The sequence below is a fragment of the Falco biarmicus genome, chromosome 1 (genome assembly GCF_023638135.1).
Source record: "Falco biarmicus isolate bFalBia1 chromosome 1, bFalBia1.pri, whole genome shotgun sequence".
NCBI classification, from domain to species: Eukaryota; Metazoa; Chordata; class Aves; order Falconiformes; family Falconidae; genus Falco; species Falco biarmicus.
This window is the reverse complement of record NC_079288.1, coordinates 7,485,047-7,507,439: the sequence shown is the minus strand read 5'-3', so window position 1 is coordinate 7,507,439 and position 22,393 is coordinate 7,485,047. Positions and strand designations below refer to the sequence as shown.

Sequence of the window (22,393 nt, the reverse complement as noted above, 5' to 3'; positions counted from 1 at the left end):
AGCACCAGGAGCAAACAGAAATAGTTCCTGTTCTGGCCATCAAAGTAGCTACCAACATCTCTTTGAAAAATTATACATACAAAGTGTACGTTTGGTTCATTTCTGAATGACTGTGGCTGTATCTGCTTCTGGTGCAGCTGGTACTGATAGGTTTCTTCTGTGGTGGAGGGTGGCAGGCTGGTGGTCCTTGACTCTGGATATTTGAAGCGCTGTAGAGTGTAGATCAGTCTTTGTTGCTTTTGTTGACGGCTGCTCTTGCATTCTTTTATCTGGAAGATTTGAATAGGAGCTGGTAAAGTCCCGCTTGCTACCGTACAGCATCCACTGGCAGACTCCTGTTAAGTACCAGCGTGCATGCTTCCTTAGAGCAGTAAGGCAGTTTGTTTATGGGCTGTGAGTCTGTTCTCTAATGGAGAAAAAAACGGATAAACCAACCTCTTTTTCTTCTGAAACTCACAGACATGTTGTGCAAGGAGAAGTCAAAGCAGAAGCCAGAGGGAAAAAGCTCAAAAGCTTCCGTGTGCATATCCACTGCTTACTGCATCTTTGTTCAGCGTCATTGTTTCACCCCAGCCTCTGGGGTGGGGAGTCAGCTCTGTTCAGGCTGTGATGTAGACCTCCAGGAGTCCCCCGACGGAGTGCATTCGGTAGAACACACCCAGTGGGAGGCCAAAGTTCACGATGGCGAACCAGGTGGAGTAGCCGTAAAATGACTTTTCCAGTCCATTCTCGAAGACGGGGTGAGCCCCAAATGTGGGCATGACCCACAGCTTAAGAGGTGTAAGGAAAAAAGAGCAGAAGTCAGAGGATGACACTGTCTCCTACCTGCACTCTAATCTCAGCACTGGCTCAAGCTGTTGTAGGAATATTTCAGGAGTATCGGGGGAGTCTCCCTGCCAGGGAAGAGAAGGAAAATCCCCTAGTTAAGTGGCTGACTCCTTGCTGTAAGTCACATCCTGCTGAATTCCTGGAAACCTAATGATAAGCCTTTTCTGCCCCAGCTGGCTTAATTTTTCTACAGGATTTCACTGTTTCCTTGGCCAGTTTATTTTCCCTGGATTAAGGCTGCAGTGAAGATCCACGTTGATTCAAGATCCTGGAGCACAGTGTACTTTTATCGGGTGAGTTTCAATTCTGGAGACTCACGTTTACACAGACTCCCTGCTGGTTTCTCCACCTACCTCCTGAAACACCCTTAATGAGTTTAACTTTTCCAGAGGCTAAAATGTTGGCGTCTATGGATTTATTGGCTGTCTCCTTCCTGCACCCAGAAAGCCTAGCCGTATTTGACTCTAAGGTTAAAAGGGAGACCTTATAGTTGAGAGAGTATTAATAGTAAAAATGATCTTGACTTGCCTCACTAGAAACTTGTTGGGCAAGAGTTGTCTGGAATTAGCAGCCCAAGAGAGAGACAGGGGGAGCATGTCTGTATGGCAGGTCGTCATGGCTCAGCCAAGCTGCGATACAGCAGAGCGCGCAATACTTACTATGATGTTGCACAAAACTAAGAAGAACGAGATCTCCCTTAATGCTCTTCTCTTCCAGCTCAGGTGGGAGTAGCTATGGATATAGGACAGCGAAGCTTTCCGGATCTCCTGTCCCAGCTCCAGCATGCTCACTCGTCTCTGGTTGTAGGCTTCATGATTCTGCTCTTCTTTCATTTCTTCCTCTTTGCCGGGAGACACCTCTGTGTGCCTCCGTTGGCTGCTTGTCATGGTGTCCTCTTCACGAGGTGGCTCTGAAGGCACTGCGTGCTGCCCAGCATGCTCTGGGTGTCTGGCCTCAGCTGCTGCCCCAGAGGGCTGCCGGTGAAGCCCATCGATGATGAAGACATTTTGGGTGATGTTCTGAAAGATGAGGAGGACAGAATAGGACAGGATGAGGCTGTTCAACAGGTCCCTGGGGTCAGTGGCCACAAGGGCAACAATGGAGAAGTAGGACATGCCAATTTGGCCAAGGGCTGCCCCCATCAACAGAATCACGTCCAGGCTGCGGGTTGGGTTCTTCAGCGTGTCCAGCTCCCTTTTTTCCAAGGCGTGGATGATTGTCCCAATCACTGCGCCCACACTCATCAGAGGCAGGAGCGCAATGTAGTAAGAATAATACATCACGAAGACCTGGCGGTCGGGGGCTGAGCCGGTGGCCTGGATCTGGTACATCATGAAGACGCAGATCCCGATGATTACAGCAGCGGCGCCCAGCAATGGCCCGAAAACCACCCCCTGGAGCTTGAACTTGGGCTTGCTGTGAGGGACGTGGTGGTGGCTGATGCGTCTCCCCACGTTCTTCCACATGACGTACAGCACAGAGCAGCAGACGAGGCAGAACTCGGTGTTGAAGGGGTAGAGCAGGATGTAGCCCTTCTGGAAGATTTTGCAGATGGTTGTGTTTGGGCATGTGCATGAGGCAGTCTCGTTGCCTGGAGCATGAGAAGAGGAAGGCAGCAATTAAGAGGGAGATGGCCTGGATTTCATGGCTGTCTTTGGGAGTTTCTTGCATGCAGCGACAATTCCGTATCTCAGAAACAAGGATCAATAGGAAGTTAAGTGATTACTACTCTGTGCTCAAGGCTGTGAGGATTCAGAGTAACAGGGTTTAGCAAATGTTTTCTCCCCCCCACACCCCCCCTTGAAGGTTTTTTTCCACTTGCAGCCCATCTCGAGACAGCTTCCAACAACAGGGAAGTTGCAGCATTTGGGGAACCGGTTGTGATACCCGAGTGCCTGAGATCAAGAGCTGCTGTCTCCCTAGAAGTCGTCTGTGTCAGCCTGATCGAAACACAGATGTGGAAAAGGAGCCTTGCCTGCAAATCGCTGCTCCACCTCCCGCAGCTGAGACTCTATCTCCATGTGAATGGTGTCGTTGGTCACGGCCAAGAGCCAGAGAAGGAGGTTAGTGGCTATGGTCAGCATCAGCCCACACCTGGGAGAAGAGAAAGGTCAGTGTGTTGCCTGTGGAGACTGTGTCCACCTGCCACGTGGTGCTGCCATTTGCTTCTCACTTACCCATGCACAAATGCATGCAAATACAGTCTATTTGTGCCTGTTCTGCATATGGGCATCGGTGCGTGACTTTGCACACACAAACACAGCTGAGTTACCTTCCCGTCTGGCTGTTTGCAAAGGAGCAGGGCAGGCAATGTCCCTCACTTAGGGGAGGGAAGCCTGAGACATCTCCCAGTGATGGGAATGGGGAGGCCACCCCCGCCACCACCTCCAGTCAGCAAGCTGGTCCCCGAGCCATGCAGCAGGAAGGTGTTTGGGGTTAGGAGGGAGCAGCAAGCTTTGCAGCAATCCGAGGCACAAATGAAAACCGAAGGGAGCTGGTGAGCCCAGGTCAGTGGGAGGAGGATGGGTCTGGTCAAGTCATAGCTTGGCTCTTGTGTGATGCAGAATATAGAGAGTCTGTGTGACAGCAGATGAAGACAGTTCTAGCAGGAATAACGAGATCATAAGCAGACAGAAGAGTTTCTCTAGAGGAGCACAAGGGAGTTGCTTCCCCCTGTCTGTACCTGGTGAAGTTGTGCTGGACTTGGATGCAGTCCTTAGAGTGATGCCACAGAAAAAAGGCCTGCAAATCAATAACGACAACACCGTGAGCGGGGTGACGCTGGCAGCCTGCTACATGCCTGGTGGAAAGGGACTGGCAGGCAAGAAGGTACATGCCCGAGTGGGAGTAAACCTGCTGCCATGCAAGAGGCACAGGGACATGTGTGCACCCGCATCTCGGCGTGTGCTGGCATCCTTAGGTGACAGCAGCGTGTGGGTGCCTGCCCGTAACGCAGATCTAGATCTGCTTTTCTCTGTCTTGTATGTACGTGGGTATTTGCTTCTGAGATGGGAACTACTTCACTTCTCAAATATGGCTTTGGGTCTGCAAAGAAGAGGGTTGGTACGAGAGTAACAAGTTGCAAAGGGTGTGAGAGATCGTTGCACACAAAGGGTTTTGTTGGGGGATGTGCAAATGGAGAGAGGGGCTGGGTCTCAGACTGGTGCGCAAAGACACCCCTGGCAAAATCTGAAATTTCATCTCCTCTCGCCCTACTTGGCTTCAAAATAAACTCCTTTGGATCCTACAGTACAGCAGGTATTGCCAGAGCGATTTCTTTCTAATCTTACTACTTTGTCTCTGTCTGGCATATGAGCGGTGTGGGTGGTAGTTAAAATGGCATGTGATGCTTTAGTGCCTTTTAATACTCATGAGAGTGCCTCATGTGCACCCACTTTCCACCCCTTGGACTCTTGGGAATGGGGCAGAGAGAATAAGCAAGCTTCCAGAAGGGTAAGGTGCAGTACCTGGGTGCAGATAAAAAGGATTTCAATGGTGGGGAACACTATTTCCACTCCGGATTTGCACTGGATGAGAATTGCGCTGTAGCCAATCTGAAACACGTTCAGGAGGATGCTGAAACTGCCAAACAGCAGCACTGACCCTGGGCAAACAGCAAAAGCACCAGTAAATAAAGACATGCCGGTGGAGCATCTGAGCCTGGCTGGGGACTGGAGACCTTGTGCATCGTGGATCTGGGTGGAGCTGGAGGCTTTTCTGCCTGGAAGTTTCATGATTTCGAGATAAGGGGACAAAGGGGAGCCTGATCCCTGAACCTGGTTGTGTGCTTTGGCTTGTTTAAGGTGTTGAGACAACACAAGGTATCTTTTTGTGCTTGGATACAAGGTGGGAACAGGGTTTTGGTCTTTTCTGTGCAATCTGGGGTAACAGAGGTAAGGTAATGGCCGGTGACGGTTTCCGCCTTGCAGAGAAACTGTGGGATGAATGCAGCTCTGCTAAGGCTTTTGGCAGCACCAGTCTGCAGAAGTTACGACCCTTTGATTGTTTCTGTCCTTTGCCTTGGACACCTCTCTACAGCTTTAGATGCTCCTGTACCTTGCAGCTTTCCTCCCTTTTCCATGCTTAGTTAACAAGACTGTGTGCTAATTAAAAACTCCATAACAGACCTGGGCTGCTTTGAGAAGTGTCATTTCACAAAGTGGAGCAACTACTGATGGGATATCTCCCAAGAAAGCCTGGGTGTCACTGGGGTGTGACTCACTGGGCAGGAATCTTCCCCTGGAAACAAGGCTGCTGTGATGTTAAACAGGGATAATGGTGGCGTGGGGCTGCTGACACCCTTGGAGGGTAAATGTGGGCAAATCTCACTTTGCAGAGTGACTGTGCCTAAAACCTTTCCTACGTGTCTCCCCCTGTGCTCATTTGCTGGGCTGCAGGTGGGAGATGCCTGGGTTCTGCTTTGGGAAGGGACCACAGCAAAGCTGGTCTGGAGGCTGAAGGGAAGCCAAGTTCAAGACTGTCCTGGCTGCTCTGGTCCTTCTCTGTGGCATCCACTGTGCCCCTGTCTCCCCCAGCATCACACCACAAGCTGACAGGGCACTGGGAGCTTCCCAATGCCCTAAATACATCTTCTATGGCTCCTAGCTCCTTTAGTAGTGGGGGAAGAATTTCTTTATCTTCCAAGTACTGAGAAGAAAGGAAAAGGCAAGAGAAGATAAAGGAAGAACTTACCCCTAATCCAAATCGGCCCAGCATGGGAATCCCGGTACAGCACCGCGTGCGGCTGCCGACTGGTGCCCAGCAGGTAGTAGATAATCCAGCACAGGCACAAGACCTTGAGGATGGAGAGCAGGATCCAGACGTCCGCCAGCGTGATGGCCACGTGGTTGAAAATCATACTGCTGATGAAAGCGCTGCCCAGAAACACCACGTTCATGGCCAGCAGCCCTGAGAAGAGCTGCCCAGCTTTCTGAGCTTGCCTGTCCCTCTGCTGCACTGACGAGCAGTGACGGTACAGCCAGAACTTCTCGTAGTGGATTGTGGAGGTGTCTGCTGGGGTTGACGCTGACCTGCTCTTGCAGTGATGGCAGGGTTTTTGCCTTGAGACTCTCTTGTCCGACATGGCTCATCTGCCTGGAGGTCACCTGTTGCGTTGAATAAAGAGGTTTAAAGTAGGAAAGGTGGTGGCACATATACTGAGATGAGAGGTTGTGTGCTCTGCTGTAAAAGCCACTTGTGTGGCGACCTCCCTTCCTTGCTTTGCAGCCTTCCCTTCCCTCCCCAGAAGCTGGGTGAGGGGGGAAAAGAGATTAGTGTTTAGCCCAGTTTAGGCATTACAAATTTCCTGGCAGACAGAGTTGTTGCAGGGCACTGAGGAAAAGGCCCTTTTGCCGAAAGCTGGCCAGAGACACCTATATTAAAATGGGTATTTGATGTCTCTGCCCTGCCCCACCAGTACTTGGAGCTGTGGGCACCAGAGATGCCCAAACAGTTCCCATCCTCACCTTTCACACCTCCTCTGCGTACAGCCCTGGATTCAAGTCCCCTCCTTGCTCTTTGTTGCTGTAAGGTTTGGGTGGAAATACAGAGCGAGCTCAGACCTGCTCTAAAATTCAGAGCTGTTTGATTTTGGTTGCTGGGTCCAGCCTCTTCTTTGTGTTTTTGGGCTGTGAGAGTTATGCCACACTCCTTGTGTGGGTCACACAAACTGTGGCGGAGCTGGAGAGAATAAAAAGAGGGTCTGTAAGATTTGGTCTAAGCTGCTGGGAAAAGACCAACCTCCTGCCCAAGCAGGCTGAGGCTGGGGCAAAGCTAATATCTGGTTTTCTTTCTTTTTCTACTTGTAGCACAGAGCTGTGAGCACAGGATGCAGAGGAGTTTGAGAGATTGACCCAGGTAGATGGAGCCTGGGAGCTTTTCCATCTAGCTTTTGGAAAAATCTTGGTAGGACCGTATTGGCCATGAGAAAGAACTCGTAACACAGCGATCGGGCATGATCAGCATCTCTATGAATGTGCATTTGGAAAGGGGCTTTCGCTCCAGGGAGTGACTCTGGCTGTGGCAGGGGGGTGGCTGGAGCGAAAGCAGCCCCCCCGAGATGTGTTTGTGGGCGAGCGGGAATTACATGTAGTTGTTTGCCAAAGGGTTGAAATTCAGTGTTTCCCCGCTTTTGCATGTGCACTGAGGTGCTCTGTCTCCCTTGGGTCTCTGGGGACTCGGTGCACTTCTGTTAGTGGAGGTTGATCCTAAACTCTTCCCCATTTGGCTCCAGAACTCTCCTAACTTAGTAGTGCAGGAGCAAACGCCTTCTCCTCTCCTAGGGCTGTAGCTCCTCTGCTTTGGGGTCCAGGGAGGGAGGGGAGAGGCTGTGAAATCAGACGGCTCAGATGGAACCCCCACCCCCACCCCGGGCTGCACTGGGTGGTACCCGTGTGTCCCCGACCCCTGGAGCAGGGAGCAGCCGAGCCCCAGCCCTTACCTCCCTGCAGTCTCCTGCCCGCTGGGTGGGAGCAGCCGCTGGCACAGCCTGGGATACAGCCGATGTTAAAACCGCTGGCTGGAGCGCCGCCGGGATGCATGTGAGTCTCTCCAATGGACCAAGGTGTAGGCAGAAGCCGTCAGGACTGCTCCCAGCTGAATGCGGCCTCTGCTCCCAGCCCATTGATTTTTATTTTTTTTTTCCCCTACCTTGTTTACTTTGGGTCTATTATTGTCATTACATTAATTACTCAGTCAGAAGCTCTTGGCTCTGCCAAGGGCAGCCAATGGGGTTCGGCTCCTTTCTACACCTGCTGGGTTGCCCCATGTCGGTGGCCTCGGCACAGGATGTGCCAACTGGTAAAACCACAAGCTGCGGTGACTAATGTGTGCCAGGGCTCGGGCGAGTGTAGAGCTAATCTCCTGGCATAGACTTGTGCTGGGAGTGCTTAGCCACACTGCTTTGGCTAAAATCCACTTGACTCCCCCTTTCCCTTTTTTGTTAGGTAGATCCTAAGATAATTATTTTTTTCTCAAGCATACCATTGTTTCGTACCTTTATCCACGGCGCAGATACCCAAACTGATGCAAAAGGCAAAACCCACAGTCCAGCCTCAGTGCAGGGATGACAGCAATTTGATGTGCTGCTGGCAGAAAGGTTGCTTCTTTTGGGGATGATGGATACAACCTATTAATGCTGACTTCAGAGCTGGGCCCCCATGTGCAAACACCACAGCCTCAGCCACGCGGCACTGAGGATGCTTCAGGTCCAAGCTGTGCTGTTCCTCTTCCCACCCCTGTTGCAGGGCAAACTGATTTCTCTGTTGGGTCTCTGTGGTGAGCTGATCCCCCTCATTTTGTGGCTAGCTATGGGGATTTGGCATTCCTGGCTGAGTTGGTGAGCCTAGGAGATCCATCAGGAGAGGACCGACCTCCGTGAAAGGAGAGGAGTTGCTTGTGTGTCCCGAGATGAACTTCCAGTCCCTGGGGTTCTAGCAGCTGGCAAACATGTGATTTGGGAGTTTGAAGCCATGAAACACTTCCCAAGAAGCTGATTAGGGGTAGGAGCGGGTAGGGGAGCACAGGTTATCGTGCCTTGGGGATATGACGAAAGGGACGGGAAACAAGAGTGAAAGGGCCCCATTGCTCCTGGGTGAGAACACCCGGTGTGTGTGCTGCTGCAGCCGTTGCATTTAATGTCTGCCAGCAAAACAGTCATATTTAATGTCTGAGCAAACCCTCGCCCTGCTGTGGTGGCGCCTGGAAGCTTTGATCTGGGCAGGTTTTCACGTGTACCCATGGCTAGCTTTGTTCTGCCTTCCCCCAAATCATCAGCATCTCCAGCCCGCTTGGATGACCGCGTCCTTGCTTTGATGCTCTGGGATCCCCTGAGTGCAATTGGGCTCTCCTTTGGGCACCTGGCTCTTCTCCAGGCTGATTCTAGAGCTTAGCAGGGAACTGGGCTCTCTCAAGAGCTGTTGAACAAAACCAATGATTTCCATGCAAAACCTTAACCAACCTGGCTGTTTTTCGGTGCAGTGGTCCTCAATTGGAGTGACTGTGCAGAACTGGGAAACGGAGGCTGGGAATCTGACTGTGTCCTGGGGAAAAGAAGTTTGGGTGAAACTGGAGGTTTTTCCTTTAAAGATGGGGGCCTGAAATAAAATGTTGGGGCCCGTTGTGCCCCAGTGATTTTGCCAATAGGACTGCGCATCTGGGATGCAAAGAGGAGGCATCCTTCCTAGCCTGACTGGCCCTCTCCTGGCTTTGGAGCTGAGGTTGAACCCAGAGGAGCCATAAAGCCTTGGGAGAGTGGTTAATCCTCCTAATTCGGTCTTTATGTTGAAGAAGAGTAGCTGTTTAACTTGAACATATTGACACAAGTTTAACCAAGTCATTAAGTAAGCAAGTGTGCAGGAGAGGGGCGGGAAGGGAGGGGATGAGTTGGACTAACTGGATCGATCGCATAAATCACTGCCCTTTTCTGCCCTGGAGAAGCTGCCTTTACTCAGAGGCTGGGAGAAAGCTGCTAAATGGTAGAAGGGACGTTTGCCCCTCCGCTATCAGCAGTGTGCTTATTAATGACGTTATCTGTGCACTTAGCAGTAATAACACCCAGGCTGGGCCAGGCGGATCTGTAAACAGGACCCGGGGAGGAAGGAGGTTCATGCCCAGCCGCTGTGTTTGCCCAAAGGCCGCCTGAGGAACGCTGCACGCCTTGCAACTCCCCGGCTGGCCCACACCCTTCCTTCTCCATCGATAACCGCGCCGTGACGTCTCCCGTGGGGCTGGTGGGTGAGCACCTGTAGTGGTGGCTGCGGAAAGCAGCCTCAGCCAGCACGGGTGAGGTGAGCCCGGCTGCACCACCCCGGCTCCATCCCTCGCTGCCGGAGCAGGTGGGATCTGCAGGTGACGTGCTGGCTCTGCTTCCCTCGGTGCAGGTTGCTTTGACCTCCTGCCGGCGTTGGGTTGCTCCTTGCCGGTAAGGCCTACTGCCTCGCTCCCTGGGAAATGCCTTTTCTGCCCCCATCTCCAGCCCTGGCTCCCAGCACATCCCGGAGCTGGTCCTGCTCGCGGGCTGCACCTTGCTGCAACCTGTCCCTCATCTCCAGCCTTGTGACCTCAATGCACCCACTTCCCAGCTGCTGCACTGACAGATTAACCTGGATTCCTCCCCTGCCCGTGACATACCTCCGAGCAAATCACCCAGATAAAAAGCTTTTTTTTTTTTTTTTTTTTTCCCCCTAATAAAACAAGACTCATTCTCAAATAACAGATCCTTCAGAAGCCGAGGAAGCGATGTGAAACACTGGTAGCAGGATGATGACTCAGTTCTGGCCTTGGCTATGAACTTCCCTGCTTTTATTTGAGCAGTGGTTTCTGATCTCCTGCTCTTTGTCTCTTCCCCTTCTTGCTGCCCTCCCTTGTTGGATCCAGCACCACGTCTCAGACCAGGGTCTGAATCTGGCCCTTTTTGGCACTCACACAGTGGCTTGAGTTCTGGGGCTGGATCTGCAGGGCTGGTGCTCCCTGAGCTCGGCCAGAGCTGGGCATTTAACCCTGGCATCCCTTGAGGAGTGATTTTTTATTTTTTTTTTTTTATTGGTGGGGTCCAGTTCTCCCAGTAGGTGCTCAGATCCCTGGGAGGCCAAGGTGGCTTTTGTATCAAAGCAAGTGAGACTGGAAGGGTCTGGCAAGATGTGAGAGCCCCAGGGCAGCCCTTTGCTTTCCTGTAGCTCTTCATTTGCAGCAGCTGCTGTTTAAAGAGTCACCCCGAGGCACATAGTTGTCCCCGTTCCCCATCTCCTAAGGCAAATCTGATCTCTGCTCCATAATTGAGGCACCAGCAGGATGCTGCTGGTGGCCCCAGGGCTCAGCCTCATTCTCTGCTCTGACACAGGCTCTCTGTTCACCCAGCTCCCGTGCCTCAGTTTCCCTCCTTCCAGGTGTGGAAGATGGAGCTAACGGCAGTGCTTTTCTGCAGGGATCTGTCATGAGGCCACGTACAAAGGACCGAGTGGGACCCCTTTGTGTTACTCAGGTACTCTGCGCTTGGGATGTTCTCCCCTTTCATAAAACTCTCCATCAGGGAGCGACATGCCCCTCTGACTGAGCTGTGAGGAGGTGCCCCGGGTCCATAGTGCAGGGGGCAGTGATGGAGCAGCCAGCATCAGTCAGCTGTGGTGCCTGGCACCACAGAGTCCCAGGGAAGGACATAGATCTGTGTAAGTAGGGTGAGGCAGCACCTGCTCCGGGGGTGCACCTGGCTTGGGGTGACATGCCTGGGATGCTGGCTGCACCGAGGGGTTGCCCAGAGACGTTTGGCTGATTCTCCGTCAGCCTTGGAGGTCACCCCTTTGCACAGGAACTGGCCATGAGCTGAGACCTTCTCGTAGGCAATCCCTGAGCTTCAGCAGGGCCCGTGTTTACAGTTGAGTTTCTTAGGGTTTGGAGTTTTGGATTTTGGGGCGGTTTCACTTTTTGGACTTGTGGGTGCTCACTTTCCCTCTGTCCCCTTTCTCAGATATATAGATGGGGTTTGCTGCTGGCTGTTTCCCTGTCTGCTGCCTCCCCCGAGATCCATGCACGTGGCTGGAGGGCAGAAGAGCCGCACAGCCTTCAGCTGGCATCCCCTGCCCCCTGCGCTTGCAGCCGGGAGATGCCCCAGCTCAGCAAGGGGTCCTTGCAGAGCCTGTGATGTCCCAGAGGGTTTTGGTTTATCTCGATATGATGGCTTGTGGTTCCTGCTGAGCTGCCACCCTTGAGCAGTTGATTTGTGATTATTGCCTGTATCAGTGTTCTTTGGGGTTCCCCTTATGCCCATCCTGAGTTTGCTTAGCCCCAGGAGCACCTCTACAGTTCCTGTCCAGAGCAAAAGAGCACTTAAAACCCTGCCCTGCCTGGCTCAGTGCACCCAGCCCTGGGAAACTGGGACCAGGTACCGGCAAGACCACGTAGGAGGAAAACCTGGTGTGCCCCCCAGGAACAGAGTAGGTGATTACAAGTGTTTTCTGCCCCGTCAGAGCTCAGCAGCTTGGGCTAAAACAATGTGTAGGGATGTACGTAAGACTGACGTCTGTGCACTGTTTACGACGCTTTTCTGACTTAATCTGTGGCTCCTGCCGTTGAAATTAATAAGGCTTTTGTTTTATGAAAGGTGAAGTTTCTAGGGAGAGATTGTATCTTTACCTGATCAGTGGAAAAAGTAGAGCCAGGCCTCTCTGCAGGGTTGGTGGGACTGGGAGAGGCTGCCTGCCTGCTCCCAGGCTCACCAAGGGAGGGACTGACCCACCCCAGGGATGCTGGATCAGTGCGCTCCTCCCAGAGCAGGGGAAATCAGGGTTTACCCCATCTTCTGCCTGCCTTGGAGCAAGGCTGCTGGTAGGCAGGCTGGTGTCAGACCAGCCAGAGGCACTGGTGCCTTCTGGTTTGGTGATCTAGGCTTGGAGGGGAGAGGTGGTTTGAAATACGTGAGCCTGGGCTGGCAGTCTGGGCCATCAGGTGGAAAATTACATCACTCCAAGTACCGTGACTTCCATATTATTATTTTTTTTCCCTTTGGCGGATGCACACACGTCCGTAGGAAAAAGCTTGATTTCTGCCACCTCTGCAGTGTTCTTTATTGGAATGATAAACGCTGATGGAACAATAAACCCTTTATTGGAACAGGAAACCCTGATGTCTCAGGGTACAGACAAAGCTCAGCTGTGCCATTCTGGCATGCACCCCCCCGACCTGGTGGCATGGGCTTTCTGAGGCTCCTCTTGGACTTTGGGTACAGCAGAGGGGCCCATTTCTACCTCCTGCAGCCCAGGAGTCCTGCTCTGAAAGCCCCCTCAATCATACAGCAGTTCATGGAGAGCTGCAGGCACCCAGAAACCTGTGCCGGGGTCCCACTGCTGTGTGTGCTGGGGCTGTGCTCACATCCCCAAGGCACCCACAGGCTTGAGGGTGCAGCTCAAGCATCCCTTCAGGGCATGGGAGATCAAATTAGCCATGGCATTGGGTTGATTTCTGTGTCACAGGGCACAGAAGGTCCCTTCAGGAGTTCAGCGTTACAGTGAAAATCAATAAATAACTTCGCGTACAAAAAAGTTCATATATTAAAAAAATCATTATCTATTAAAAAAAAAAATAAATCTCTTTATCATTGCCAGGCTGTATTGCCCATATGATCTTTTAAGGTTCTGGAGCCCAAATTCAGGAAAACTAGGGAAAAAAGTGTGCTTAGAGCAATCCTGTATCAGGGCCAGCCCAGAGCCCGTGCATGGCTTGGGGAGAGGGGGCTGCGGTGGGCAAACCCACTCGGCAGCGGTGCCTCCCTGGAGAGAAAGGAAACCAGCAGGGGCTGATATACATGAGCAATACAGAGAGGGAAGATTAAAATGATTCCCAAAGCCTCTGGTGGTCACCGGTTTGTTTTTCACATCTCTGCAGGGGAGTGATTTCTGACTGGCCATACCAGGAGTCGAAGTCGTTTCCCTTTCTTCGCCTTCCATCCCTGCGCCCGTGTCAGCCCCACGTGCCCACCGGCTCTGTACGTCAGACGGGGACTGACTGTCCAAGGGCGCCAGGCACCCACCGGAGCGAACACCGGTGGTGTGGAGCGAACAGGCTTTTAAGAAAGAAGGTGAGTCTCTGCACGAACCGAGAGTAATTACCATGATCCTGCTCTGGATCCCTTCCTTGTTTATCTTTTTCTTTTAAGCTTTAAGAAGTTCAGACATGCACGTGCACATCCACACGCAAGTAGCAAAATAAAATCTGGGCTATGTTTGGATGATCTTCACTAACTGTTCATAAACGCCCCGACACTGCAAGGGGACGTGATTCAGGCAGTGCTGGGGACCCCTGGGGACGCCTGGGAAGTCTCCCAGCCCTGGGGTAGGGTCGGTCGAGGAGGATCCCATCTTCCTTGCTGGCGAGTTCTTTAGGACATGATGTAGACCTCCAGCAAACTAGCCACTGCATGCATTCGGTAGAAGATCCCAAAGGGCAGGCAAATGTCCACGATGGCCGGCCACATGGAATCGCCATAGAAGTTCAGTTCTGTGTCATTGTCAAACTGTGGCCGGGCACCAAACGCTGGCATGATCCAGAGCTGTTTGAGGAAACGGGAGAAGAACATTGCGGTGAGAAAGGCGTGCGGTACAGCGAGCCCCTGCAGTCACAGCTCCCAGGAGATGGGAACAGAGCGACCTTCTGAGCACGGGAGCTGTGCCAGGAGCCTGTGTTTACATTAAGATCAAACGCGATCTAGTATTGTGCCCTGAGCCTGGGTTTGATTCATGCTCAGAGACAGATTTGGACAAAGCGCTGAAGCGCTCAGCAGGGGCAGATCCTGAGCGTGCCGTCCGTTAGGATGAACCTGGCGTGTTCCACCTCTGGATGGAGCAAGCGTGGGCAGGGCTGAGCTGGCAGCATCTGCGTCTCCCCAGGCTCGGCTGCCTGTGTTTTGCCCAGCAGCGTGGCTGGTTGCATGGGGGTTGTCAGCTCCTTTTCTGTGAGCTTTTGTGTCAAATCAGCCTGAGGCCATGACGTGGCTGCCGTGGCTGGTTGCATGGGGGTTGTCAGCTCCTTTTCTGTGAGCTTTTGTGTCAAATCAGCCTGAGGCCATGACGTGGCTGCCGTGGCTGGTTGCATGGGGGTTGTCAGCTCCTTTTCTGTGAGCTTTTGTGTCAAATCAGCCTGAGGCCATGACGTGGCTGCCTAGCTGCGGGTCTGGGGATTCTCTAGAGAGGTAACTTGTGCTTGGCTGCTCCAGAGGTGCAGCTGTGGTCCCACGTTTCTTTCGCAGGGAACTGCGGTCCCCTGGCTGCTCATGAAAGTGGGACCCTTCAGGGAAGTTGTCAGTGACCAGTTTCTCCTCATAGCAACTGGGACCAGTGCTTGGGCTCCTAAGCCATGGGTTTTGAGAGGAGACATGCTGCCATCTCTCAAGAAACCCCAGACTTCACCCTGGGTGTTTTTCACCTTATAGCCTTTCATTGGGAATGTAAGGGAAGGGTTTATGTGTTTTTATTGCTTTTAATAAGCTGTCCTACATATCCGCTCATAGCCAATAAAAATACTGAAACTGATTCTTCTCTCACACCCACTATTTTTATTGTCTGATATTCTGCTGATAAGTGACAGGTTTGTCGGCATAGCCTAAAATGCCTGAACTCCAGGGCAGCTGCTCATGACTGTGGGTGACAAGGGGGTCACAGCTCCGCACGCACACACATGTAAGTGAGCTCTCCGTGTAGTGGAGGCGCAGGAAGGGCTGGTATCGCACGGGCCCCATCCTTTCCTTCACAGACACTTCTCCCTCGTGTTTGCTTCCCTCTCCCCCACCCTGCCAAACTCTTCTCTTCACGTGTACTCACTATGATATTGCTCAGCAGGAGGAACATGGAGATCTCCCTCAAGAACTTCCTCCTCCAGTTCATCTTCTTGGGGGTGGTGAGGGACCGCACGAGCTCGGAAGGATGGATGGGTTCAGCGCCAGAGGCAGTGCCAGGGGCCAGGGTGCTGCCACTGTCGGGCACACGGAGGGATACTGCGTTGATGTTGACAAAAGTGAGTCCGTAGAGATCCTTCTGGTGAGAATCGTGCTTGTGGTCTTCCTTGGGGGGTTGCCTATGAAGACCTTCGATAATGAAGATGTTCTGGAAGGTGTGCTGAGCAATCATGAGGAGGGCGTAGGTGAGGTTGAGCGCGCTGATAGCATCCCTTGGTGTGCTGGCTACGATGGCCACAATGGAGTAGTAAGAAATGGCATATTGCCCCAAGGCTGCACCCATCAGCAGGGCCACGTCCAGGGTCCTGGTTGGGTTCTTGTGCCGATCCATGTCTCTCTTGTCAAACCGGTAGATGACAGAGCCACCAATGCAGACAAGAGACATCAGGCCCAGACAAACAATGTTGAAGATGTAGTACATGCTGAGTGCTTGGCTCTTCTTGCTAGATTCAGTGCTGGAATTTACCTGCACCTCATAAAGAATAAGGACTCCCAAACCACTCACCAGAATGATGAGGCCCAACACGATGCCTACGAAGAAGGTCCTTCGGAAAAGCCTGAACTTCAAGCGGTGAACGTGGTGGGACTGGTGATCTATGAAGCGTCCGACGTTCTTCCACATGACGTAGACCATGGCAGAGGCGAAGAGGCTGTACTCGATGTTGAAGGGGTACAGCCAGAAGTAGCCGTTCTTAAAGATCTGGCAGATTTGGCTGTTGCAGTTGCATTCTTCGGCTGAGCTACTTCTCATTCCCGCTGAAACAAGATAAAAACATGTAGATGTGGCGATATTAAACCAACGAGCCAGCACTTCCTAGCAGCCCTGAAGACCTGGATGCTTAGGGTCAGGGAAAAAGAAGACCAAGGACAGAAGAATACGTGATCACTTTGAAAACAAGGACATACTTCCACGCCAGCTTTCTGGTGCTCGCGTTCTTTCTGAAGTTAGGTGGCCGATTACATCCCTCTCTTTCCTTCCCTCCTTCATTCCCACCCCCTTTGTCCAGGGCCTTCCACCTTTCTGACTCCTCTGTGACACCGGTTATGAAATGAATGTTAAGACCTGACTTCTGTTAAAGGAACCTTCTAGATAAGCCTTCTGAAAAGGGATCGAACCTGGTTTGCAGAACAATTTCTACATCATGGGCTTCCTCCCTGGACCAGAGGGTTCACAAACGGGCAGATTACCTTTCAGGAGCCACCTGAAGATTTCCTCTGTCACATTCTTCTTCAGCTTGGAATGGGCTTTGTGAACGGACTCGTCCGTCACCGCTGACATCCACACCGCTAAGTTTGTAGTCAGCGTTAGCATCAAGCCACACCTGCGGAAGGAAGAGAAGGTTAATGAGATTAAAGCAGTGGCTCTAGGCAATGTTGCTCCCATCCATGTTAGAGATGCGTAAGCACTCAGAGGGACTGTGGGAGCTGTCTGAAGTGACGCAAGGACTCTAGTGGTCCAGCCTGGAAATCCTGACCCTTGCTTTGCTGCTCTCGCTCTCTTCCTATTTTTTGTCCATGCCCATCAGAATTAGCAAGGCCTGACTCCCCTTGGTAGCTTTGGAAATGCTCAATAGTGAGTACATTAATAGGTCTGGATTGTCTCCAGTAGATTCAGTCTTGCAAAAGTGGACAAGATCATTTTTTAGCCTGAGGCTTGCCCACTGCGTCGTCGTCTTTCCCATGGAAGCAAAAGTCAGCTATGAATCATAATCTGCTTTGAGTAATGTTTGTGTTCTTTAATTGAATCCCAGCCTTGCTAGATCCACAGGTCACGAACCTCAGCTGTCTGAGCTGGGATCTAAGGCCAGCTGGAGACTAAGCAGGTTTCGTTGTGACCAGCATTAGGGGAGATGGGATGATGCTCTTGTTGCATCTTAGCTGTGTGAGGGTGTGCAGCGGGTTTGCGGTGGCCCAGGTCTTCTGGGCCAGTGGCCCTCCAAGAGCCGTGGTGCTCACCTGGTAACGTTCAGGTGGACGTGGACACAGTCTTTGGCAGAGATCCACAGGAAGTACGTCTGGCAGGGGCAAGAAAAGGTAATATTACTATTATATATGTTACTTTGTATATATATAATATTATGTATTTTTATTATTATATATTATTAAGCAAGAAGTTAAATCACATCGTGCTGAAGCAGGGATGTCCCTGCTCAGCAGAGCGCAAGCTGGAACCTCTTTTGCTCGGCTCCATCTGTGCCCAGCCTACGAGCCCATAATCCTGGCCGTTTGCTGGATGTGGTCTGTTCTTTCTTTGTTCTCCTGCCCTGTCCCACTGCCATTGCTCTGACCATGGCCAGCCCCTGTTCCCATCTGGCCTCTTCGCTCCTTGGTGCCACCCCAGAGCAGGTGGTCCTCTGGGCAGCACATCATACTGGAAGGCTGTCCCTGCCCTGACTGTCCTGCTCCCTGTGTTCTTCACAGGGAAAGGAGACCTGGCTGGCTGGGAGCTGCCTGGAGTCTGTGACAAGCCATCCTCGCATAAGCCAAGTTGTCACAGGATGGGGACACGTTTAAATCAATGCCTTGAAGCGAGTTGCCACAGCTTACAGTTGTGGTGGCTGGATGGAGAAGTTGTGGGCTGGGTGGGGGCTCAGGTAAGCCACCTGCATTCTCTGCAGGAGGAGCCGAACTATCCATGAGATCAGAGCTCCTTCTGCTGGTGGCTCTGTCTCTCTACCCCTCCCCAAGACAGAGCCCCACCATCTCACCTGGACGGCCACGAATATGGCTTGCACAATGGGGTAGATGATTTTGATGGCAGACAGGCAGCTGTAGAAGCTCGAGTAATATCCTATCTTGAACACATCCATGACAAGGCTGAAAATGGCGAACAGGATCAGGCCTCCTGTGGAGGAACCAAAATATCTGTGGTTGGACAGCCGTATGCACGTGTGGGCTAATGCAGGTAGGTGAGAGGAAGAAGAGGAACTATTGCCATGGAGACGCTTTGCTTCTACCCCTGTTTTTCCTCTCCCAGCACCCAAATTATCTTGGCACCAACAGAATCATACAATAATTTTGGCTGGAAGGGATTTTCAGTCAACCCCGGACCATGAGTGGGGCTGACGGCTCTTGCAAGAGCAATGGCAAGGCTGGGAAGGAACCTGGTGTGAAGTCCCAAGAGCCCTCGCAGATAAAGGAGACCTGGCAGTGAAACGAGTGGAGGGACTGGGAGCTAACGTGAAGCAAGACATGGTGCCGTGCTCCAGCACAAGAGGAGGAGGCTGTGCCCCAGATGGTTGCCGTTTCCCTTGTAATACCTGATGCCCCCATGAACTGCCCACCCTGCACCTCACCTCCAACCCTAGCCCCCCCCGAGCTCCTACCTCTCAGCCAGATGGGCCCAGCGTGGGAGTCTTTGCAGAGGATGGCATCTGAGCACCGGGAGGTGCCAACGAGGTAGAAGATGATCCATATGATGACTATCAGCATCATGACAGTCAGCAGGAAGAAGACGTCGTAATCGTGCACGGCGATCTTCTCAAAAGCCCCGCTGCTCACCAGCGTGCAGGCCAGCAGGGCCAAGTGCACAGCCAGCAGGATGGAGAACATGCGGCCACCCTTTTTCCACACTTCCTTGGAGACAGGAGTGGAGTGGGGCTGGTGAGGCTGGTGGCTGAAAGATGCTGTGTGGCTCGAAGCCAGGCTGGCTTTGTCATCCTTGTGTCCGCAGCCCATGCTGGAGTTGGGGCGTCTGATCTCACTGTCCTTCCGCAGAGGCTCTTCAGTCATGGTTCAGCTGATGCTTTAGCTGCGGGTGAGCGCTGTTGGGAGGAGAGCCCCATGAATGAGAGGCGTCACTTCATTTTGAACAGTCCAGGGCTGGACCAAAGCAGGACATGTGATGAGGAGGAGAGGACGTATCAGAGGAACGGGGAAGGCTGAGACAGGGAGCGCAAAAAGAGGGATGAGCTCAGGTTCAACCTTTTTCTTCCTGGTTCCCTGAAGCCTGCGTACTTGCTTAAGATGCTTTCGCCTGGGGAGATTCCAGGTCAGTTTAACAAAGCATGCCTAATTTGTCACACAATGTTTAAGTGTTTATTGATGCAAGATATTGGAAAAGCACCAGAAAAGCACAGGACCAAATATCCTGGGGCAAACGGCCAATGTGGTTTGATTTCTAAATGTCAACCACTAAACATTCTGGGAAAATGTCATACTTCCTTGGCTGCAGAACAGGCCACTGAAAGGTAAGAAAACCCTGGGAGTGTTTGGAACTCCACATCATGGTTTATACCGGTTCCTGCAAGAAGGGCGTGAGCTATTTCTGCTGTCACTCCCTCTAAAGCCCTTTGCTGTGCCAAGCTGGGGACTTCTTTGACTCTCAGTCAATGCAAAGCAAATTAACCACTCAAACAAAACCATTCCACCAACCTGTTCTGCTGCCTGGGCTCCAAGTCGCCGCTCTCGCCAGACTGAGAAGCTTCCCCGTTGCTGCAGCTTGGTCAGCCCAAGAATTTATACCCGTTGGGATGTCTCTGTGATTTATACCATGTCTGGAGCTGACAGCGGTGCTTCGTGGGCTTCTCAGAGAAACTCATGTGATCCATTTTGTGCAATAGCTGATTTTGGAGAAGCAAGAGAGGGAGATATGAGATAAGGCTTATTTACCCGGGGAGAGCATGAGGTGACAACACTGCTAAGCATGGCACAAGCCGCTCGGTCACAGGTTCACGGTCACCACAGAGCAAAGCTAACCCATCAAAGCCATCTCCCCGCATGTATGAGATGATCCCTTGAGAGAAGATGGTTTAGGTGATGAATTTATCTTTGCTGGTGATTTTGGGCTTGGCTTTCTGCTTAACTGAGCACAATAAATATTGTGCCTCACCCTGTATTATTCCCAGTAGTATGCTCTATGCCTGGAATGCTTTTGAGGAAAAGGAAGAAATTTGTGTTTGTATCTATTCAGTGCCAGAAGCAGCTCAACCTTTTCCTGCCCAGGGTGGCAACAATGAGGAAGGTTTAACACCAGAGCAGGGCAGGATTTGGGGGGGCTGAAATCCACATTCCCCTTTGAGGCACTGCCTTTGACTTTTCAGGGTGGGATCACCTTTCTCTGGCCCTCAGGAGCTTAACTTCTCTCCTTGCAAAGAGGAAGAAGTCATGTTACAAACCACAGTGCAGATGGGAGTCGAGCATTTGCCAGGTGAAGGGAGAGCTTTTGCTCAAGAGGTCTTTTACCGGAGTGGCTGTATTTCCGTGGAGGACATAGGGGGACCTGGGGCAGTTCTGAGTGGATGGGGACAACTTTTATTCCTTCCTGAAAATGCCTCTTTTGGAGATGTCGCTGCTGCTTGCCTCCTCTCGGCAAGCGCAGAGATGCAGCCGTTTGCTGTGCATTTTCTCTGTCCCGTTCCTGCCTGCACACGACTGTGCTCCTTCTTGCAGCGCTACAGGGACAACATCCAGCTGAACTACGTGGGACAGTGAAGGAGAGAGCTCAGGACCTACCGCACAGCCCAGGGACACCTTCACGTGCCTCCCCGTGCTGCCACCAGCCGGCTGCCACCAGCAGCACTGGGGCTGCCCTGCCTGGCCTCTGCAGAACCTTGGGGTTCCTCTTTGGGCTGGGTGGTTGATGTTTGCTCGGTCCGTAGCCTTTCCCAGGAGAAGCCCAGACCCCCACGCAGTGAATCTGAGCTGACGAGGGTGATGTTTCGCAGTGAGCAGAGGTTCAAGGGTCCCCGTGGACTAAACACACTGATTTATCCTCCCTCTTTTGTCCTAAGAGCCAGCAACAGAAGAAGGTGCATTTGCTGCCTTGGGTGCTGCTCCCAGTGTCCCCAAGAGCCACCGTACAGCATAAGAAGCTTAATTAAATTAAGCTGGGACTCATTAAATAACCTCGGCAATGAATTGTGGATGTTGCTATGCTGCTTTTCACCTGGATGGATCCCAGCAGCAAACACCTCCACGTCTACTACATCCCATCAGGACTCACCCAAGGATGTTGAGCGGGTGAGTATGAATCCACCAATGCGAGCAAGCTGTGCTGGGAGCAGATGCTCTCTCTGGGGCATTTACAGGGGTCCAGAGCAGCCAGGATGGTGACTCCGTGTCGGTCACCCAGGGGTTAATCATAGCAGCTTCTGTGGGACTGCTTTAGGGCCACCCTTCGGTCTGGGGGCATTTCTTTTTTGCTTACAAACATAAGCTGCGTTCCTCCTCTCCACTCGTCGCTGCTGCCTGTCAGTCTTCCCCCATTTTTCCACTATTCCCCCCCTCCTCACCTGGCTGCTGGGGTTGCCTTAGCCCTCTCCAAACCCCATGCACTGTCTGCCCCAGGGCCACGGTGGCAGGCACAGGCTCCAGCCCTGGCAATGTCCATCCCAGAGCCAGGATGTGTTAGGCAAAAGGCACGAGAGAGGAGCAGGAAATTCCTCCTCAATGACAACATGTCCCAGGGGATACGATTCACTCTTGGGAAAAAGGTGCTGCGACGTGCTTTAGTCAGCATCCAGACTTGGTTTTAGTCAGCATCCAGGCTTGGCTCCAGCAGAGGGTGCCCAGGGCCCAGGAATCCTGCCTGGAGGCATTGCTGGGGTGTCCAGCCCCTCTCGGGGCTCCCTGCTGCCAGAAATTCTGCGTCGGCATAAAAACCCCTGGGGGCCAGACACTGCACCCCAGGCACGCATGCTGGGTGCTGGGCTACAGGCTCTGGGGAGACTTTTTGGTCTCCAAAGAGAGCAAGGGGGTGAGGAAGGGAATTTTTCCAGCCTGTCGGAGTTACTTTGGGTTACAGTTGATTCCTGCTGTGCACATTGTTGTGCAACTGCCTGGAAAGCAGAGTCCTGTGGGCACGGGCAGGGTGGCTGGAGGACATGGGTGGTGACTGGGTCTGCTGTTGCCTTCCTAGCGACCCTAGGGAGATACATATACACATACATACATTTATCTCTCTCTCTCTTTCTTCTTCTTTTTTAATTATTTTTTTCTTTTCTCTCTCTCTTTTTTTAATTATTTTTTTCCTTTTTTTTCCCCACCCCTGGAAAAAGTTAACAGCTTTGAAATCAAGGGAAGTCACCAAACTGCTCTTGGCTGTCTCAGCACAGGGCAGGAGCATCCACCCAGGTCCCAGCTGCTGCCCTGCTCTAACGGGGCTGTGAGTGGGGGCTCATGCTC

General features: G+C 52.2%; 2 protein-coding genes across 3 annotated transcripts; both read right to left on the bottom strand.

Annotated features, from left to right (window-relative positions):
- Positions 1-275: 275 nt before the first annotated feature.
- OTOP3 (otopetrin 3) lies at positions 276-5,926 on the bottom strand. The gene is made up of 6 exons (XM_056349871.1): positions 5,521-5,926; positions 4,296-4,432; positions 3,512-3,570; positions 2,804-2,922; positions 1,488-2,419; positions 276-770 (listed from the first exon to the last, which is right to left on the bottom strand). Exons 1-6 carry the CDS (start codon positions 5,909-5,911, stop codon positions 600-602), a joined length of 1,809 nt encoding a protein of 602 aa, XP_056205846.1. The 5' UTR covers positions 5,912-5,926; the 3' UTR covers positions 276-599.
- Positions 5,927-12,959: 7,033 nt separating this feature from the next.
- Positions 12,960-19,810, bottom strand: OTOP2 (otopetrin 2). Of its 2 annotated transcripts, none has more exons than XM_056326685.1 (7): positions 19,643-19,810; positions 18,595-19,149; positions 17,977-18,113; positions 17,225-17,283; positions 16,457-16,590; positions 15,135-16,024; positions 12,960-13,867 (listed from the first exon to the last, which is right to left on the bottom strand). In XM_056326685.1, the coding sequence occupies exons 2-7, from the start codon at positions 18,998-19,000 to the stop codon at positions 13,697-13,699; spliced, it is 1,797 nt and encodes a 598-aa protein (XP_056182660.1). In that variant the 5' UTR covers positions 19,001-19,149; positions 19,643-19,810; the 3' UTR covers positions 12,960-13,696. The 2 variants fall into 2 exon arrangements, with proteins under 2 accessions (XP_056182660.1, XP_056182659.1); XM_056326684.1 differs by having other exon boundaries at positions 18,595-19,032.
- Between the last annotated feature and the right edge of the window lie 2,583 nt (positions 19,811-22,393).

Bases quoted from the DNA above. Each gene is read 5' to 3' on its own strand.
- OTOP2 (XM_056326685.1), bottom strand. From the start codon at position 19,000: ATGACTGAAGAGCCTCTGCGGAAGGACAGTGAGATCAGACGCCCCAAC. The intron at 17,284-17,976 runs GTGAGATGGTGG...TGCCCCTGCCAG, and splicing joins CCATATTCGTGGCCGTCCAG to ACGTACTTCCTGTGGATCTC. The intron at 16,025-16,456 runs GTAATCTGCCCG...ATCTTGTTTCAG, and splicing joins CTTCAGGTGGCTCCTGAAAG to CGGGAATGAGAAGTAGCTCA.
- OTOP3 (XM_056349871.1), bottom strand. From the start codon at position 5,911: ATGTCGGACAAGAGAGTCTCAAGGCAAAAACCCTGCCATCACTGCAAG. The intron at 3,571-4,295 runs GTACTGCACCTT...ATTGATTTGCAG, and splicing joins TCCTTTTTATCTGCACCCAG to GCCTTTTTTCTGTGGCATCA. The intron at 771-1,487 runs GTAAGTATTGCG...ACACCTCTTAAG, and splicing joins TAGTTTTGTGCAACATCATA to CTGTGGGTCATGCCCACATT.